General features: G+C 48.4%; 1 protein-coding gene across 1 annotated transcript in view; it reads right to left on the bottom strand.

Annotated features, from left to right (window-relative positions):
- The window catches only part of GAP43 (growth associated protein 43), a 79,830-nt gene that overhangs the window by 33,190 nt on the left and 25,528 nt on the right, over positions 1-21,112 (bottom strand). Inside the window, exon 2 of the mRNA XM_037909194.2 lies at positions 1,241-1,847. Coding sequence (XP_037765122.1) covers positions 1,241-1,847 — 607 coding nt within the window. The remainder of the gene's footprint in view (positions 1-1,240; positions 1,848-21,112) is intronic.

The following is a 21,112-nucleotide window of genomic DNA, read 5'->3' as shown; positions in this document are numbered from 1 at the left end:
TGATCTGCAGGCCAAGAAACATTTACTGAAGAAATTTGCAAATAATTTAGAATACCGATTAGATCAGGGGTGGGCAAACTTTTTGGCCCGAGGGCCACATCAGGGTTCTGAAACTGTATGGAGGGCTGGGTAGGGAAGGCTGTGCCTCCCCAAACAGCCTGGGCCCTGCCCGCTACCACTTCCCGCCCCCTGACTGCCCCCCTCAGAACCTCTGACCCATCCAGTCCCCCCAGCCTGCTCCTTGTCCCTGACCACCCCCTCCCGGGACCCCACCCCCTATCCAACCCCCCACTGCTCCCTGTCCCCTGTCTGCCCCGACCCCTATCCACACCCCCACCCCCTGACAGGCCCCCCAGGACTCCCACTCCTATCCAACTGCCCACTGCTCCCTGTCCTCTGACTGCCCCCTGGAACCCCCCTGCCCCTTAATCCAACCACCCTGCTCTCCACCCCCTTACCATGCTGCTCAGAGCACTAGGACTGGCAGCCGCGCCGCCCGGCCAGAGCCAGCCACACAGCCGCTCACTAGAGCACTGGGGCAGGCTGGCGGCTTTTGCAGCCACTCTGCCTGGCAGGAGCTCGCAGCCCCACCGCCCAGCATGTGCAAGGAGGGGGGACAGCAGGAGAGGGGGCAGGTACTAGGTTCCCCAGCCGGGAGCTCAAGGGCCGGGCAGTATGGTCTGGCCCGCGGGCCGTAGTTTGCCCACCTCTGGATTAGATGCAAGAATATTGTAAACAGTTCACTGACAACTGGCGAACAAAATAGGTGAAAATAATCAAATCAATATCTGCTGTAATAAATTACTTACTTCTGGTCATTACAGTGGAGCTGGTGCATGTATGTCCTCACTATTAAAGGGGATGATAACATCCAAATGAAAGGGATGTTACACCTGTGCCAAGTGAGTGCAGAGTGGGTGTAAAATTTTACCAAATCAATATTGTCTGGTTGCTCACATCAGTGATGGCATTTTACACCCACTTTGCACAGGTGTAAATGTTGACACAAAGGGCAAAACAGTGGAGAACCAGGCCCTAAAAGACTCAAAGTTGAGGATATGAATTCAGGGGGTTGTCTCTGGGCAGGACCAAGGTAAATGAGGTTAAAAAAAATCCCTTCACAGGCTGCTTTCACCATAGATCTGGATTCAGACTCTTGTTACACTAAAAAGATTCCCTACACTGGAGTCCGTCTCCTCCCCGGCCATTTAGAGAGCCCTGCTCCCTGACATCCACTTACCTGTCTTCTCTTCGGTTTGGCTGCTCTCCGCCGTCTCCGTTTGCGCTGTTGCCTTGGCAGTAGCATCCTCTGCAGCAGTGGTGGTGACAGCAGCAGGCACATCGGCTTGTTTAGGCTCCTCTTTGTCTTGGGCTTCGTCAGCCTTCAAGGACGGCGAGTTATCAGTGGAAGCTTTAGTGGCACTTTCCGTTTCAGTGGCAGTGGGAGTGGGCTTCTCCTCTGAGGAGGAGGCAGGAGTGGCTGCCTGCGGGGCTGGCTGCTCTGAGCCAGCGTCAGCAGTGCCTTCCCCCTGCTTCTCCTCCGAGGGAGCGCTGCCATCTTTGCTGCCCTCTGCAGGCGGGGCGCTGTCAGACGGAGCAGCTTCTGTGGCAGCAGGAGCGTCGCCCTCTTTGTTCTCTGCCACACCATCAGACGGGGCCTCTTCCTTCTTCTCAGCAGCCTCAGCATCGGCCGCTTGGATATCTCCCTTCTTCTCCCCCTTGAGCTTTTTCCTTGTTATGTGTCCGCGGAAGCTGGCCTGGATTTTGGTGGCTGCCTTATGAGCTTTATCTTCTGGTTTGATGCCATCTTGCTCAATCTTTTGGTCAACATCATCATTTTTTTCAACCTTTAAGGAGAAAGGGTGGGGAGAGAGGAAAGGAGTCAGATAAAGAATTTCCCACATGCAGTGAAAGCTCGTTTCATTGATGGCATCTCACTCCCCTTCACTAGGCTGGGCAAGGCCTATCAAGAGTAGAGCACATGCTAGAGCAGCACCCTTATCCTCATGTGGCAGCAATGTGGCAAAACTACCAAACTGTTGTTTATATGTGGGGGTGTGTGGGGGGGTGTTATTTTGCATATTCCCTTTGTACAGCAAGCCAGATCCTGTCCTTCAATTTAGCAACTTCACACCAGACCCCAGAACAAAGTTGTTTTAACATGGTGGATTCGGGCTCACGAGGTTCTCCCCTACACAGGAAGCTTCTTCAGTGGTATCCAGCTAAGGCTGCGCAAAAATGTTGAATTCTTTTCTGTGGAAAATAGCCAGTGAAATAAACTTGCATTTCCCTTGACATTTTCCCCCAAGACGTCCCCATTGTTTGATGGAATGATTTGAAACAAACGTTTGTTTGGAACTGATTTGAAACCAATAAAAAGAATTTTGATTTGATGTGAAGCACCTTTTAGCGAGGGTTTCCTAATTTATTTGGGGTTTTTTCAGATGGAGAAGAAAAACCTTTTTTTGTTTAGACTCAATTGGATTCAAACTGATTTTTTTCTTATTTTGAATCATTTCACTGGGAAATCAAAACATGTAAATCGCTGTGTATTGTTCAAAAAGTCATTTTTTTCCATTGAAAAACCTTGTTGATAAAAATGCAGTGACTAGCGCGATATACAACACCTGCCATGGCTCCAGAACCACTCCTTCTGACCTAAGCACAGGGGCATGGCCAGGGAAAAAGCGGGGTAGGGATATCCCGACACCCTGACAATACCTGGCCACAAGAGTGTCCCCTGGAGTTATGCAAAGGTGATTCAAAGCCACTTTTTCAGCCCATCAGCGGTGCCGAGTGCTCTTTGGCTGCAGCGGAGGACCTGAGCTAACTTGTTTGCCTCTCTTTAATTTCATGTGATTTTTTCCCCCCTGTTAATTTGTGATATTTACCAGATATTTGCTATCGGTTTAGAAATGTTCATGCTCTATTTATTTTTACTGACTCTTCAAATCCACCACCCCTCCACCCTAAAAAAACAACCCACACTGCTTTCAGGGTAGCGTTGTGTAAGGCCTTGGTGCTAGCACTGTTGAGTTCAGTGTCACTGGTGTCTTTTGCCCTGGGGGAATCCCACTGAAGGGTTATACTGTGGGATGCTCCACCACAGATGACACACAGACACACAAATACGCCCGCTCACACAATATATGCCTCGCAAATACCCCATCTACAACCACCCTCTCTTGCCCCCATTCTCATCTGCTTGTGCTTTCAAAGCCAGGTTCATTGAAAGGAAAATAAGTAGATAGTGATAATTCATCCAGTGTTACAAGATAATTGGTATCTCTATTAATTCCCCCTGAGCAGAGGGCCACATACACCACTTATGTCGTAATTCCTATGTTGAAGTCTTAAGAAGCAATACAATGCCATACAGTCCTCATGCTGGTCTCATGCACCAGGGTAGATTTTACCCTTTAATGGCTCATTTCACTCTATGATATGTACTGTACTTCTATTGATAATTTACCAGCACTTGAGTAGGTAACAGCTCAACTGCATATTGACAAGGGGATACTTTTCCATCAATATTCCAATCCAATAGTTATCAAAAGAGCTATTAAAGAGGAGAGGGAAACTGGTAATGCAATGGCCTCTACACTGTCAACACACGTCTTCAAACACCAGGACCTGGGCTACACTTAAAGCTTAGGTCGACATAGCTACAGAGCTCAGAGGTGTGAAAATTCCACATCCATGAGGGCCACCTGTGCCGACCTAAACCCCAGTGTAGATGGAGCTAGGTCAACAGAAAGGTACATCAGTGCATGAGAATGAGCATGCAGACAAATTGCACCTACATGAATGTGTGAGAGTGAGTATGGGGTGTGGCCACGCCCACATGAATATGTGACAGTGAGCACAGCCTGAGCACATACATCAACGTTATCCCCATCAATGTGAGAGTGAGCATGAGGAGTGACCACACCCACATCAATTGTGAGCGAATAAATGTGAGGACTGCCCATATAACATCACTGTGTCAGAGCATATGTCCACACCACAAACCCCTACAGCTGCACATTCGTACATCAACCATCAACTCCTGCATCTACAGGAGTGGGTTAGGTCAACCTAACTACATTGCACCGGACATAATTTTTTCACAGCCCTGAGCGATGCAGCTAGGTTGACTTAAGTTTTAGATCACCTGGAACTGACATGACTTAGATATTATTTTTCATTGGACCAACTTCTATTGGTGAGAGAAACAAGCTTTCAAGTCACACACAGCTTTTCTCTCTCACCAACAGCAGTTGGTCCAATAAAAAGATACCTCACCCACCTTGTCTCTCTAAGTTTTAGGTGTAAACCAGGCCAGAGTGAGTGTGGGAAGTAACTGCACCTGCACCAACATGTGCACGTGAGCATGGGGAAGGTCCACACCCACACTGTGTACTAGTGAGCATGGGGATGGACCACACCCACACCAATATGAGCAGATGCAGTTGTGGACATTCACAGACCATTTTTGCAGATCACAGATCGGATGCAGATACAAATTTTGTATCCCCACAGGGCTCTAACCATGTCCACATTAATGTGAGAATGAGGCTAGGACTGACCATGCCCACACTGAGTAGTGAACATGAATGTGGGAAATGACCACACCCACATCAACGTGTGATGGTAAGCACTGGGTGACTAGACCGGTGCCAGTGTGTGAGAGTGAACATGGGGAGTAACCATGCTGACACCAAGGTGAGTGCGAATGCGGACTGATCGCACCCACCTCAGTGAGAGTGTGCCTGGGAAGGCCATGCCACATCAATATGACGGTGAAGGTTGGGAGCAACCATACCCACATCAGTGTATGCGAGTGAGCATGGGGAGCGACCACATCCACAGCTAAGTCAATGAGAGAGCATGCAGACTGACCACACCCACATATACGTCAGAGTGAGTGAGGGGACTGACCCCAACCCCCATCCATGTGTAAGAATAGTGTGGGGACTCACCACACCCACATCAGTTTGTGAGCAGGAGTAAGCATGTTCATATCAATGTGTGAGAGTGAGCATTTGGCGTAACCACTCGCACACTAACTTGAGCACGGTCTGACCACACCCACAGCAACAAGTGAGTCTGGGGAGTAACCCACGCCCACCGCATGTGAGCGAGCTGGGGGACTTCCACGCCCACATCTATGTGAGAGTCAGTGAGGGGATGGACTGTGCTTACATCAATGTGTGAGGGTGACCACACCCACATCAGTGAGTGCAAGTGAGCATGGGGACTGACCACGCCCACATCCATATGTGAGAGTGAGCCAAGGGATGGAAGATGTAAGAGTTTGCATAGGGCGTGACCACACTACACCAGGGTTAGAGAATGAGCATGGGGGTGACCATACTCAGATAGAAGTAAGTGAGCATGGGGAGTGACCACGCCCACATCCATACGTGAGAGTGAGCCAGGGGACAGAAGATGCTCCCGTGAACATGTGAGAGTTTGCATAGGGTGTGACCACACCTATATCACTCAGAGTGACCATAAGGGCTGACCATGTCCAATCAATATGAGAGTGACCATGGGGTGTGACTATGCCCCAAAAATCTATTGAATGGGTACAGTTATGCCCATTGTGTTGGGAGAGGGTGAATCTACATTTACTAATGTTTCCAGAGCGCATTAAGTGCCTCAGGTGCAAGGTGCTACAGCGCTGCAAACTTTCAGCGAGCGGTAAGGCCAGCCTGCCAGGTGACATGGTGTGAACAGGACCATGGAGTCTATGAGCCTGTTAACATGTTATATCAGCTGCTGTGAGCATCAAACTAGTGCCTGCATTTGCAAAGCTGCCTGTGTCCGTGTGTTATTAGATACCTAGTGTCATACCTTTCAGCCCTATGTAAGCCTCCCATTGGGCGCAAAGGGGTTTTAAAGCTTCCTCAAACAGTCTGGGAAAAACCTCAGCTGGCGTTGAGCCATCTCATCCCCACACAGGCACACTAGGGACAGGAAAGCACAAAGGCACCACACAGTGTTCCAGCCGATGGAGAGGTCTCTGTGTGTGACCGCTCCAGGCTGTGTCAAGACTAGGAACCATGTCAACTCCCTGACAGCCCAGTATCAGGGGAATGGATACTGGGGTGGCTTAAGGCCAGCTGCATCGAACATAACCACAACACAGTTAAGGATCTAGCCCCCAGCATCCAGCTGCTCCCACACTCATCAGAAAAGGTGATAGAATCATCCGTCCTCAGACAAAAGGGACACACAAAGAGGAAAGGGTTAATTAATGTGCTCCCCACTTCTGTCCTCTGACCACCATATTACATGGGCCCTGCATGGAGTACTGAATCCCTTTCCCACCATTCCACTTGCCCTTTCCCACCCCAGGCACTCCCAGATCATCATCATCACACACACAGAAGGTAGCGTATGCCATGTGTTTATCCGATACTTGCCCAGCTCTATTAACCAGTTATTTACAATATGTGACCCCCACTAATGCAATTACATTAATTGTCTCCCTTATCAGCAGTCCTAGCCAAGGTCATGGAGATTGACCTCTCCTCTCGCCCCCTCAGAGGAGAGTCCCTCCAGGTCAGTGATTGAGGTTTATTTTGCAGGGCTTGCTTCGCTGCTGACCATGCTGTATCTGTCCTGTGGCTAGAAAGAGAACTCTAGTTCAGAGCCTGGCCTGCCTCGACAGCACTTAAAGCGAACTGCTGTCAAGATGACATCACACTCTTAGCCCTGCTGTGATGACATCATTTCCCCATTGCCTTGATTTGCTCTCAGATATGAAAAGTCCACCGCTGCAAATTGTGTTACACAGACGTGCTTTTGGTATCATTTCATATGTGAAATGAAAGGAGGTCTTTGGCAGAGAGTGGGAGGAGGTAAAGCATGGGAGGGATTTCAGGTCAGTGTGTGGGGAGGGGAATCCAATAATAATAATAATAATTAGACCACTTCAGGCTCAGGAGTACAGTGGTTCAAACACGGCTCTTGTGATTTGTAATATCGCTAGAGCCACTCACTAATAAGTGTTGCATTTCTATAGCATCTACCCCGGAAGCCACTGAGGAATAACGTTACATTTCCATATCACTTTCCTCCTGGAGCATGCCAAAGTACTTCACAAACCATGTATGTGCAGCGCTGTTGGAATGCAGCCACTTCTGGGGTGGAACACAGCTGCTAACTAGTGCATGTGTCACACTGCATATACCACTGGGGCAGGGAGGCATTTTGGCCAAGGAAAACCTCTGCTGTCAGGAAAAGAAGCATTGGAGCTTCATCATTGAGTTTTACACCCACTGCAACCAATACCTTACTTATGAAGGTTGGGTCAGAAATAACCCATATACAGTGAATGGCCTGGAACACAATTTATCTTCCTTGGAAGAATGAAGAGGTGAGTCAGTCCTTCCAGGACATGTACATGGTTCTGAGGAATCCAGTGGAAAAGGGAAATCTCTCTCTCTTTCTGTCTGTCCACATTCGTGATATTCGAGTGCTATTTTCATGGCTTCTTATTTACTGTTATTATTAATAATAATTATAATAATTATTATTTGTACCGTGACAGTGCCTAGATGCTCCAATCAGGAATCAAGGTCCCACAGTGCTAGGTACTGTACACATGCTTACGTATAAAGTGAATTCTGTTTAGTAGTAGACATATTTAAACAATGTGGAAACTAACCAAATGTGCAAATTATGCACTGACATCATCAGCAGGTGTTCTCTAACCCTAACCTGAACCCTAGACATTACCGTGATGGAAAAGTCAGAAATACTGACTGGTCCATTGATAGTCATTGAAGACAATGGGACTTTGGCATGAATACAGTGTGCAGGATTTTGAAAGTTCTTCGTGAAGCACACAGCTAAGCTGCCTTGTCTCTATCTACACAGCGCAGAGTCTGTCTTCTGAACAGAGACATGATCTTGTTCCGCATCTCTGTCTGCCTCTGTCTGACACACCCCAAACTGAAATGATAGGCTTCCCTTTTCAGGCAGGCAGCTCCTGTCAGAGTTTCCCTCTCAGAGGTAGCTAGGGAGCAGGAGGCAAGAAGATAAATTATCCCAACATAGGAGGAGTGTCTATCAGCTGGAAATAGCCAGCAGCCTGAAGAATTCCAGGCATGCAAAATACATTGGCCCTTGACCCCAGTAAGGTTTCCCCTCTTGCTCACAGAGCTGACTTGGCCAAAAACTTGTAGAGGGGGAAGATTATTGCTAGGGATGGAGAAGGTACCACCAGACCTTCCAGCCCCATTTAAAGGCCCCACAGCCTGCCACTGAAGGAGGTATGTGACAGGTAGCACATCGCTCCATTTTTTAAGAGCATTGGCTGATTTGCCTCTGCTCCATTTTGTGACACTCCAGAACCGCCTCTGCCCCATACCAGGCACACCTGAGGCACACCGGGAGGGGTCACCTCTCTACCTCTCCTACTAGAGTCTCCTCTACCCCACACTGGCTTGCAAGGGACTGTTTTCCTACCTGTCACTCCCAGAGACAACTCCATCACACACCTGGAAACATTACTCTCCCTTTCCTTTCCTTTCCTTTTTGTCTTTGGACTGTATGCATTACAGCTAGGGTTCCTAGCTCCCTGGTCCCTGGATTCAGGGTGTATTACCCAGAAGTTCTGGGTTTATTAAGTTTTCAAGTATTACCAGAAGAGAAATCAACACACATTAAATGGACCAGAAGCTGTACCCATGGCAAGGGTGGCAGAGGGCCGATGGTGTCAGCATCCCTTCTGCAAGTTGGGAGAGGGTGTCTCTCACTTTAGCCTCCCCTCCTCCATACCCTCTTTCCCGTGCCAAATGTAAAGAGCCCTAATGTGAATGGGGAATCTTCCTCATTCTATCTGGCTCCTGATGGCAGCTCCCCAGGAGTTTTCCATGTGTCCTACTCCTGACTAGAGCACACAGTAAGGTAGGCCTTGGTGCCATTAGGGACTCTCCCTCAAAGTGAGTGATTTTCCTTTGTCTTTGTTGTTTGTAGTCAAGTCAGCCATTGCTCCTTCATTTCCTTCCCATTCTTGTTCAGCCACTGGGAAAGTCCATAACTCTCACATACCTATTCACTCTGGTTTCCTTCCCAACTCTCCATCTTCCTTTCCTCTTGGGAGCCAAACACATTCCTCCTGACCTCTGACTTGAAGGACAAAGGGACTCAATGAGTTGCAGGCCAATAGGGGGGAGGCATTAGTGGTGCCCCAAAAGGTAGATGAGCTGGCGCCTGAGCATAAGGGCAGAAAGGAAGGAGCTGTGTTATGGGAAAAGCAAGATAATTTGTCTGAGACCCAGCAGCTGAGGACAGAAGCACATGAGAAAAGACTGCACCAGCTGTCTCTGCAGAAGGAGCGAAGCGTGAATGCATGAGAGATAGAAAAGACTTTCACGCCTTCTGAAGTGAGGAAGCAATTTAGCACCGAGAACAGCTTTGCTTAACCCAGTTAAATGGTGTGAAGACACCAGGATAGAGGATTGCCCCTCCCTGCTCAACCTGTCTGCAGTGTGTGGAAACGAGAACGATTCCTTTTTCCAGAGTGAGTATTGCTATTATGGTCAAAACATAATTTAGAGAGGGAAAAGGTCTGTTAGTTCATCTAGCTCACCTCCCCCTGGGCCAGTGACCGATAGTTCTCTGTTGTATTTTTAACATGATGGTGTCCCATCTAGCCTCACATGCCCCAACCAATGAGGCTTCCATCCCTTCCCCTGGGAGACTATTCTACAGCCGAATGGATCTCATGGTCAGAACGTTCTTCCTCTCTTTTCTGGTGCCCAGAATGGAGTGTGTTAGTGATAGATAGATAGATAGATAGATAGATAGATAGATAGATAGATAGATAGATAGATAGATAGATAGTAGGCTTGCCAGCTGTCTAATCGCACAAACCCAAACAATCTTGCCCCACCCCATTTCCCGTCCCTCCCCCGAGGCCACACCCCATATCCCGCCCCTTCTTCAAGGCCCCGCCCCCACTCCATCCGGCCTCCCTTCATCGCTCGCTCTCCCCCACCCTCATCCACTTTCACCGGGCTGGGGCAGGTGGTTGGGGTGGGGAAGGGGGTGTGGGCTCTGGGCTGGGGGGTGGGGCTAGGGTGACCAGATGTACCAATTTTATAGGGACAGTCCTGATATTTGGGGCTTTTTCTTATATAGGCGCCTATTACCCCCCACCCCCGTCCCGATTTTTCACACTTGCTGTCTGGTCAAGCTAGGTGGGGCCGAGGGGTTCGGAGTGTGGGAGGGCGCTCCGGGCTGAGCCTGAGGTAGAGGGTTGGGGTGCAGGAAAGGGTATGGGTTGCGGGCTCTGGGAGGGAGTTTGGGTGCGAGAGGGCTCAGGGCTGAGGCAGGGGGTTGGGGTGCAGGAAAGGGTGCAGGGTATGGGCTCTGAGAGGGAGTTTGGGTGCAGGAAGGGACTCAGGGCTGAGGCAGAGGGGTTGGGTGTGGGAGGGAGTGCAGGGTGGAGGTTCTGGCCAGGTGGCGCTTACCGTTGGGTGACTCCGAGAAGCTACCGGCACTGGGGCAGCTAGGTGGCTCTGTGTGCTGCCCTGCCTGAAGGCACCTCCCCAACAGCTCCCATTGGCCGTGGTTCCTGGCCAATGGGAGCTGCGGAGCCACTGCTCGGGGCAGGGACAGCACACAGAGACCCCCTGGCCGCCCCTGTGCCTAGAATCTGAACATGACAGCTGCTTCCAGGAGCCGCACGGAGCCAGAGCAGGTAGGGAGCCTGACTTAGGCCCGCTGCGCTGCTAACCGGACTTTGACCTATTAAAATCTCCCAGATTGCCTTTAATAGTCACCAGGAGATTGAGGCCGATTCCGGGAGACTCCCGGCCAATCCGGGAAGGTGGGCAACCCTGATAGACAGATAGAAGTGTTCACACTCCTTTAACATTTGTAGATTATCATGTTCTCTCCTCTGTCCATTACTGACTCCAGCTAGACATATTTAGCGTCTTAATCACTCCCAAATCAGTCCCTCCAACCCCCTCATCTATTTTGTTTCTCTCCTCTGAACTCCTTTCAGTTTGTGAGTCTTTCTGTTAATATGGCAGTCAAATGTTATATCCTCCCATGTCAAGAACCCTAGAGTCTCGCTGGGTAAGTGAAGAAAGGATCCTAAATATGCCTGATTGTCAGGGCTAACTGATTGTCAAGGCTAGATGAAAATTTTCCTTTGACACTGTTTTTGACAGAAAATTGGGTTTCCAGATAAACAAAAATGTTCATTGAAAGTGACTCCTTTCTTTGAAAATTTTTATTTTTTTGCTGGAAAACCAAAAACCTGAACTCTTTTCAGTTTTTGGCTGGAAATATTTCAATTTACAGCAGTTTTGGGCTGGATTTTTTTTTTATTTGGCCAAAAAAAATTCGATTTTCGATGAAAAGATTGAAATTTTCCACTGAAAATTTAAATGAAACATTTTTTGTTTGTTTTCATTTTCATCAAAGTTTCCTGTGTTGTTGTTTCCATTTTCCAACCGGCTTTCCTGACCTTATTAAAAGTACTGCCAATACCAGAGACTGTGCATGCTCCCTATTGGATAAAACACAGGACAGTGGCTGTTAGAATGCCCAAGAAATCGCATATGCTCACTATGGGACACTTGCACCCTCACATCGGACAGAATAGAATGGGTTGTATCAGAGAACGGTCTCCTGGTGCAATGGCGTAAAATGCCCAAGGAGAAAGTGTGCATGATCCTGTGGGCAGACTTGAAGAAGAGCCCTGTGTACGTTTGAAAGCATCTCTCTCTCTCACCAACAGAAGTTGGTCCAATAAAAGATATTACCTCACCTATCTTGTCCATTTGTGCATTTGCAATATGCAACTGAAAACAATTTGGTGGCCGAACAAGGAAGGGATTGAACACCAGAGAGGCAGTGCCCTCAGCCAGCATCTTGCTTAGCGTGGCTGCCTGTCTTAAATTGCCTCAAACGGTCCTGCATTGAGGAAGGCCAGCTCACTGGATGCCGGGAATCCTAAATGTACTTTGTGCCCTTCCCCTCACAAGCTGAGTGATCAATGGAATTTCAGATGACTTCACCTGAAGATAGGCTCTGACCAAATCCTGGATCTTGAGACCACTAAACTTTGGGGAAATTCAGAGCCAGATCCAAACGCTGTGACTTGGGCCTATAGAGTTCCCAGTGCTTCAGAGCAGAGACTGTGCTCTCCTATGTGTTTGTATAGTTCTTAGTGCATTCAGGCCCTTTGTTGCTGTCACAATATAAATGATTATTATTAATAACCCCCGAACCATAAATCCTTGCAGACTCTGGCAATTCTAGCCTGCATTTTACTTTTGTAAGGAAACTCAAAATTCGATGACTTTATCTAGTTTTGGGTCTCACTATGGAGGCTCCACACAAACATTGCGATTGGGTGATTCTCATTTCCAGCAGTTCAGAACTACTGTCCCCATGAGATCTGGCCGTCCCTGCTTCCAGCTCCAGCCAAGGCCAGGGGCCAGAGGCCAGGTGCTAATCTATGACTAATGCTTCCTTCAGATATGGTGCAGCCAGTCACTGAGCTTCCACGAAGGCCAAGGTGTTGTGACCTCTCCGGAACTCTTTTTAAAGAAGGAAGCAATTTCCGTCCCACTTGCTTTCGCCCATTCCCCTCTCTCTGAATGTACCACTGCATTCACGGCTCTGGAGAGGAAAGGCCTGCAGCCAACCATCTGGTTCCTCAATCCTCTTTTTAAACTGCCTGTTAACCCTGAACTTACTCGGATGCCCACTGCAGACAGTGAGATGCCACTGTTCAGCCTAGTGATCAGAGGGAGCTGAGCAGCTCCCAGCATCTCCCACACTTGGCTGTATGAGCATGGGGCTGTATTTGCTCTATTATTATTATTTTTTAATTTATATAATTGGAAATAGGGGCAATTATCTTCCCACAAAGCGTTTACAGGTTCGTTAAAATCAAACAAACATCCCAAGCAATTAGGGAAAGCGAGGCGCGGATTAATTCCCAGTGGTTTGGGAAACAGCTAGAGAGCAGGCTCCGCCAATGCAGCTGGTTCTCTGCTCCTGCCGCAGCGCCAGCCACCGCCGCTGCCTGGGGGAGAGTCTCCCCTCCCAGCACAGACACAGACAGGTGCCACACCCTTTCTGCCTTCTGTCTGGAGAAGCCGCCAGGAGCAAAGCTGAGACTGAAAGAGGATTAGAGTCACCGAGGCTGAAAACAGCAAGGGACAGAGCAGGGACCCGGGGCAGCTGGACAGGGAAGAGGGGGAGAGAGAAATGAAAAGGGGGAGCTGCAGGGGAAGAAGATAAGAAGTGAGATGAAAGAAGAAGGAAAGAGAGAAGGGCAGGAACAAAGGAACGAGAGACAACAATTAGATGAGAAAAGGAGAGACAGGGATGGAGAGAGCGAAACTGGCCAAAATCAAGAGTCAGAATGGGAAACAAACAAGGAAAGAAGAGGAAGAGGCAGGTTGAGAAAGGCACATGGAGAGACCTCGAGCGAGAGACAGACAGATAAAAGAGTAACTGATGCTTTTCTGACATGTATGAGAGAGAGAGCGATGCCATGAAAAGGAGGAGAGGGAATAGCTGGACGGGTCCAGCAGAAGCAGACCTGTGTGAACAGAAGACTATTGCTGCCACAACTCAGGCACCACTTGCTGCTCTTTCCATGGCAGGCCCAGTCTCGCTGCACTGAGCCCTGAACGCCATCTGCAATGCACTGGTTGCAGGGACCCCCATGTGAGCATTTCCCCAGCAACGGCAGGGTTATTCCTGCAAGCGTGGCTGGCGGCAGTGCCCCTCCGGGGGATTAGCCTTGTCAGGAAGGATATTGATTTGGCTACTGATGTGTTAATGTGTGGCAGCTTTGGGCATTGCTGCTCCCTTCCCTTCCCCACTTCAGACAATAGATATGGGTCGCAAACTGCACTAGACAGTCATGGGGCTCTCTTTTTGGAAGACAGGGGAGAGGAAAAGAAGGCAGCCTGCTGCCCAGTCACGCGAACTTAGAGCATCTATAAAACCTTTTCTATTCCAGGTTATCCCGAAGGGACTGCAATGAGCTAGATAAAAGGAGTGCTGGGAGAGTGCAGGAATATGTTGCAGCCATTGCATGCTCAGTAGGAGCTCTCACACGGTCTCAGGCCATGTCTACATTACCACTTTTGTTGGTATAACTTCTGTCTCTCAGGGGTGTGGAAAAAACACACCTCAGCGCAACATACTTTACACCAAGAGAAGCGCAGGCGTAGACAATGCTGTGTCGGTGGGAGAGCTTCTCCCACCGACATAGCTATTGCTGCTCGCAGCAGTGGTTTTATTCTGTCCATAGGAGAGCTCTCTCCCCCTGGCACAGAGCAGTTATACGAGAGATCGTACAGTGGTGCAGCTACATCAGTACAGCTACATTGCTAGTGTAGCCATGGCCTCAGATGTTAGACCTTGCTCCGTAAAGGGAGAGGAGGGACTACTGGCCAGAGCAGCAGGTTTATTATCCCCTTTCAGTGCTCAAAGCGTGCCAGGGGATCTTTGGAGAACATACCAGAAAGGAGCAAAGGGGAATGGTTGAGGTTTGTTTGCTTGGGAGGTATCTATTGAAATTCCCCATTCAATCCTTGTCCTTTCTCCCTCCTCTCGCTGAAGACTGTCAGTACCGCTCTGGGTCTGGGCTGAAGCAGGATGGGCCAAACTGACACATGGCACCCCTGCAGTGACAGTCACCACTAGGAAGGTGGTCCCGGAGACAGAGCAGCAGTGAGAGTCCTGAGTACTATCCCCAGCTCTGCCACTGACGCCCGGTGGGGCCTCGGTCAAGACTCTTCTCCTCTGTGTGTCTCAGTTTCTCCATTTGTAAAACGGATATAGTGATACTTATCTTTGTAAAGTATCTTGAGCTCTATAGGTGAAAAGTGCTTTGCAAATGCAAAATATTATCATGAGTATATTATTATTACACAACTAGGGCATCACACAGACCATGCTTCTCGTGTGTCAGCTGAAGCCTGGCTGAGAGCAATTTCATGGTTACACAAGTGTCTCCTGTGCATTACTGCACTGCTGAACAAGACCACCTCGTTCTGACACAGCAATTGTGCAGGAAGAAACACTGTGGTATCCATAACTGCCCTCCTCTCTGCTCTCAGGAACAGGGAATTATAATAATGAATTGGTGACATTTCTGCAATACCTTTCATCCCAAAGTGCTTTACAAACATTACAGATACAAAAACTGCCTCACCCATGCCTGAAATGCAGCCACTTCTGTGGTTAACCACAGCAGCTGCTTAACAATGGATAACAACCTTACACCACAGTTTCAGACAGGAAGTGAAGAAGACCACTGCATCTAATTAAAATTACTCGGGGAACTGAAGGAGGCACCCTGTAGTTCCTCAAACTGAGATTTGGCCAGGACACCCAGGTTACCATCTCTTTTCTTATGTGGGATCTTTAGTTATACCCCGTGGCTGGTGCCGTAATTTCCCTTCTCTTTTGAAAGAGCACAATGCCCCAGCACCTCTCTGGGACACGGGTGTCTGTACTGACTCATAGAGAAGAGCACCATCCCCACACACTGCAGCCCCTAGGTACAACCTGCACATCTCCCATCCAAATACAGGCAAGGTCCAAGCCTGCTTAGCTTCTGATAGCCCTTCCCCAGATCTGAACCCCTTCATTCACTAAGAGATCACCCTCATTTTCTCTGAAAAGTTGATGTGCATGTGCTTTGAAATCCTACAGCAGATCCTGTTGGCCCTGCACTTACGGATTCCTGCTCCCTGAGGCACCTGGCTGGCACCCTTGATATGGACTCCAGTTCCCTACGGGGCCTGCCTGGCTCTTTTGGCAGCCTCTGGGTATTGCAGGTGGGAGCAAGCCTCCCAGCCTGGGTAAACAGACTTGCACTACCGGGGCTCGAGCTAGCACGCTAAAAGTAGCTGTGTGGATGTTGTGGCTCAGGCTTGACACCCTGGGTCTGAGCTTGGGTGTCTAGCCCAAGTCTCCTCCAGAGTCGCAACATCCACACAGCTATTTTTAGCTTGCTAGCTTGAGTGAAGCTAATACGAGTCTGTCTACCAGGGTTGGGAGGCTCGCTCCCGGTTGCAGTGTAGACTTACCCTTTGAGCACAGACTCTGCCTCCCTGCCTCCCTGTTGGTCAGGGCTGGCCTAGCTGGCACAGCTTCTAGCTCCTGGGGGCCTGGTTGGCCCAGTTGGCACCGGTTCCGGCTCCTGCGGACTAGGGGCTGGCCTTGCTGGTGCCAAAGTGGCCTCAAGAGCTTAGGTTCAGATTCCTGAGGACTGATAGGGCAGCTGGCATCCCTGGTTCATGCTCTCACTCCTGGTGCCCAGCTGGCCCTGGACTGACACAGAGACGGGCTCTACACTCACACACACTCTTATGCACATCGCTTGACCCAGAAGATCCCAGCACCTGCTCTGGTTGTGGAAGGCTTCCCCTGCAGGTCTCCAAACACGACGGCAGAAAGGGTGTTCACTCAACACAGCACTTGAATGAAGTCCCTGTGAGCAGGGAGGGCAGGACACCACCCTCTCTGGTGTATCTGACTTCTCCCCAGCAGCAGCACATCCGGGATGCTGGAGTCCCATATGCCACCATTTTTATGAAATCACTCTCGGCCTACACTTCTGATGTTTTTAACTGCACGTGGAGGGAAAATATTCCCCCCGCCCCCGCTACCTTCCCATCCCTCAACTCTGTCCAGGAAGCGAAGGAGGCCTGTAGACCCCAGATATCCTCTCTGCTTGGTCACCAGAGTGTGGGGGAAAGATGGGAGTAAAATCTACGCTAGATATCCAGGGTATTAGATTTGTAAGTGATAATGGCTCCTGGTCGCCAGCAGTGGCAGAGCTGCTGCAATAACTCTCTCACTGGAAAGCACAGCCCTTTAAGGGAGCTCAGAATGGGAGACTACGCTCTTTGCTAGCTGATCTCATGATCATGTGGCAAAGAGAGAAGCTCCCCGCTCCCAAGATGCGCAGACACACGCGACTGCAATCTGTTGGGTAAGGCTCACCCGACAGGAGAACTGTAGTTGAAAAGGTTTCTGAGTGGAGCCCACATACCTGTTGCACCAAAAGTGGTGCAAATAAAATGGAGACTTTCGTCTGAGAAGCAGCTGCGTACATGTGCTGCTGGAGAGTCAGGGCTAAATTCAACATTGGCTGGTGTAAGTGGGTGCAGCTCCATTTATTTCGATGCCCTCTTTTTCCACTGGAGAGCCTGTAGGTCCCTAGTGGCCAGTTGCTCCCAAACAATTTGGAGAGGGCACAGCAATTCTCATTCCTTTACTAACGGGGAGACACAAATCCCAAGCTAAATGAGCACCTCACCTACACGGCCTTGGCTCTGCTAGTAGTGGACAGATAGCACAGGGGCATCTAGGGCCTCTGCTTTCAGCACCTTCCCATCCCCACCAACCGCATCCTTGTGGCATTCCTCTTTGTGATGTCTGGCAATGAGGCAAATGACAGCAACTAGGGAAGCCAATGGGATGAAAATATGAACAGCCATCTGAGCAGGATACAAACCTGTAGAGAAAAAGGCACTCAAATACTGTGGATGTTGGTGCAGTATGAGAAGCTATCAGAATAGAATTGAATAGACATACACCGCATGACAGAGGCTGGCTTTTGGTTAAAATTAAGAAAAGAAACAAAACAAACACTGGTTATTAAAGATTCCACTTAATGGCAAAGGAATGACGAGATCTAGCCACAGGTGTCTGCATTAACACTAGAGGAACACAGTCGTAAATTCAGGGCTCCGTGTTCTCAAGAACTTTCCTGAAAGAACCAAGATGAGACCGAGCCAGGATGATGAGAACAAAACTGATTCTGCTAACTCCTCCTGCGTTCTGCAGCAGTTTAACCTGAAAACCCTAAGATCACACAGCCAGTTTCTCCCTCCCAGCATTCACCAATCAGGACGGAGAATGGTTTCATGGTTATGGTAATGAACTTGGAGTCACAAGACCTAGGCTCTAATTCATGGCTCTGCCATGGACATCCTGAATGACCTTGACAGAGTCACTTTGCTCTTCTCTGCCTCTGCTGTCCCATCCTACCTCATAGTGGGACTCTAAAGCTAGACTCCTTAATGCTTGTGGAGGGCTTTGAGATCCTTAAATGGAAGGTGCTGTAGCAGGGCAAGGTAGAGTACAATACTCAAGATGGCCCTCTCCAGCCCCTTTCCTGACTATCACTGCATCAGGGTATGAAATCACTGAGAGGAGACGTGTTTGTAAGATCTATGTCTCCAATAAGGACTTTGTAAGGGCCAAAATAGAGCAACATGCCCCCACTAAAGAATCCATCACAGGTTACCCAAGAGAACCAGGGCTTGATTTTCTGTTGCTCCTTAGTTTATGCTGCTCCAGTGCTTTAAAGGGACCAGGAAACTGGTGAACCTGGCTACCTGCTACAGGGGTAATCCCTGAGAGCAGAGAATCAGTATGACAGTGTTATGTCATGCCCCTCTCATAGCCCTTTATGCAGAGGGGATGGCCAGAGGAAAGCGGGGATTGGCCCGAGTACAGCAGAGCTCTGTCAATTCTTGGCTGCTGGAACAACCCTTTGTGGCCCTAGTCAGTTGAATGTGAGTTTGAACAGCCTCAGGGCTGGCCCTGGAATATGGGAAATGCAAATGTGGCTTTAAACCATCCTTGCTCCCACTCTGTTCCTGCACGGAGCACACAGCTCTGCCAAAAATGCTAACTGGATCTGCAGTGTATGCTGGGACAGGACACTTTGGTGGCTCTGCAAAGTCAGATCTAAAGGGACGCATTAAGTAAAGAGCTAGTGAAAGGACCTGAAGTATATTCATTTAAGGCTCACAGTGGCCTTGTGCACATCAGCCCACCTCTTACCACTGCTACACTCTTCCAGAAGTTCCTCCTAAGCTCCCTACCCAGTGCCTCTTTGCTCTCTACTTTTTCAGTTCTTTGCTCACGGGGCTTCCACCTCCAAACTGTTATTAAAACAGGGCTTGAGTTGGCTCTGAACAGCTCAGGCCTAAACTCAATTCTACTGGCTTTTGTCCAGCCTCCAATCAGCAAGCATTATAGTAGCTTCAAAAAGTGAGTTCTACTGTCATGTGTTCTTCCCGAATAGATTAGATAGACAGAGATCCATCTGATGCATTTATAACCCACCCACCACTGAAGTACATAGGCACCATCAAAACAGTCCCTTTAGGATGCTTTGTCCAGCATCTCATGCTGAGTTAGCAGAAGAAACTAGGCACGGGGGTTCTCCAGATGGAACAAGTGCATGGTGTGGGAGGTACGATGCATGAAACTTTTTACATTTCTTTCTAGTATACTTTGGAAGTGGGGGCAAGTTTTCATCTTGACTAAGCCACAGGTGTGGGGTTTGGAAATAGGGTCTTTCTCTACCTGAGATCCAGTACACAGCCACGAAGAGAAAGTGCCAAGAGAGGTGAACAAGAACATCACTATTTAGAAGCTGCAGTAATTAACCTGGGAGCAACTACTAGTGAAGAACTGACTCACACCACAGACTGTACAGTCAGTGAACAACTATTGTAGATACGTTTGGGTTGAAATGGACTCTTTTTTGGGGTCATCCAGGACTGATTTCATTGCTCTTAAACCCTCCCTGATAGATGAGTATCCCATCTCAATCTTGGGGCTCTCCAGAAATGATGATTCCACAGCTTCCTGTGGCAGCTTATTTCATTGCTGAACTAAATATACCCAGCTGCAGCTTAAGCCTGTCTATTCCTTCTTGTTCTGTCTTGTTCTGTCCTAGGTACCTAGTGAGAACAATTGGTCTCCGCCCTCTTGGTAACATCCCTTCATATATCTATAGCCCTCATCTCTCACATCAGTCTTCTCTCCTTCAAACTGATCATGCCCTGCTACCGTAACCTCTCCTCAGAGCTCTTTTTTCGGTTCCTGAAGTCACATTTGTTCTACTGAGAAATGACTAAATGTCTTCCCAGTTTCTATGAATAGCAAAACACACCATACTTACAATAATAATAATAATAATTAGCCATGTATCTAAAAATAAAAACAATGTGTGGAACTGACTCTCAAGGGCAGCAAGGGAAGCTGCAACCGTGAACATAGATGGTGAAGAAATTAGCTAAGCACCTGGAGAGAAAATATTTCAGAGAATTCATAAGGTGGATGACCATCCCTCCTCACTGTCACAGGACAGTCCTGAGTTTGACTGCCCTGTGTCTCGTCTGCTGTCCAGCCTCCTGAAAGCTATTCAGAACATTAAGGAGCTTTCTGAGGACATTAAATGCGGGGATGGCTCAACAAGGCTAGGTCAAATAAGATCTGGTGGAAGGAAGTCAACCATTTTTCTGAGGTTCCAATATGTCTGACTAACTGTTTGCACCAGGGTCCTCTTATCTTTAATTTTCACATGGCTCTGAGCTTTCAGGTCCAGATGGAAGGAGATTACTGTGAGATAGGCCAAACTTGTGATGATTTACTGTGTTGGAGTTATTACTGGTGTTATTACTACTACATCCTGGTAACATTACCCTGGTGACATCTGGAGATGAAGCAATGAAACAAGCAATGGCAACTGGAAAAGCCAATGGGATGGTGTGAGATACAAAAACAAACTGCATGAGCAGGATACAAGCTTGCAGAGGAAAAGGCACTCACATACTCCAGAGGTCAGCCTGGCTTATTTATGTATTATTACTATTATCGTTATCATTATTATGGTAGCACTCACAATGTGCTAGATGCTTTCCAAACAGAAATGAAAATCCTGCTCTAACTTCTGCTCTCAGAGGTAGCATCAGGACAAGGCTGGTTCTTACCAACCCAATTTTGTTAACCCAAGAGAATAACAATACCTAATATGTTCCCAGACAAATAACCTGAATTGAATAAGTAATTAGTAGAGCTAGTCAAATGATTGCCTGGACATATATATTTAGTTGTATGCCAATGTTTCGATAACCATCAGTTTGTTCATGAATATGCTTATCAATCCCATAAGTATCATACATTTTAACACAAATGATTATTTGTCTGGAAATTCACACAGGAAAGTGCACCATTTGTTACTTCCTGTTAGCGATTCTTTATCCACCATTCTCTTATCCACTCAATAATCAGAAATAATGTCATGTGAGTGTCACGAACC

This window comes from Chelonia mydas, chromosome 1, assembly GCF_015237465.2.
Source record: "Chelonia mydas isolate rCheMyd1 chromosome 1, rCheMyd1.pri.v2, whole genome shotgun sequence".
Lineage (NCBI taxonomy): Eukaryota > Metazoa > Chordata > Testudines > Cheloniidae > Chelonia > Chelonia mydas.
The sequence above is the reverse complement of the archived record's forward strand: the minus strand, read 5'-3'. Positions and strand labels throughout refer to the sequence as shown.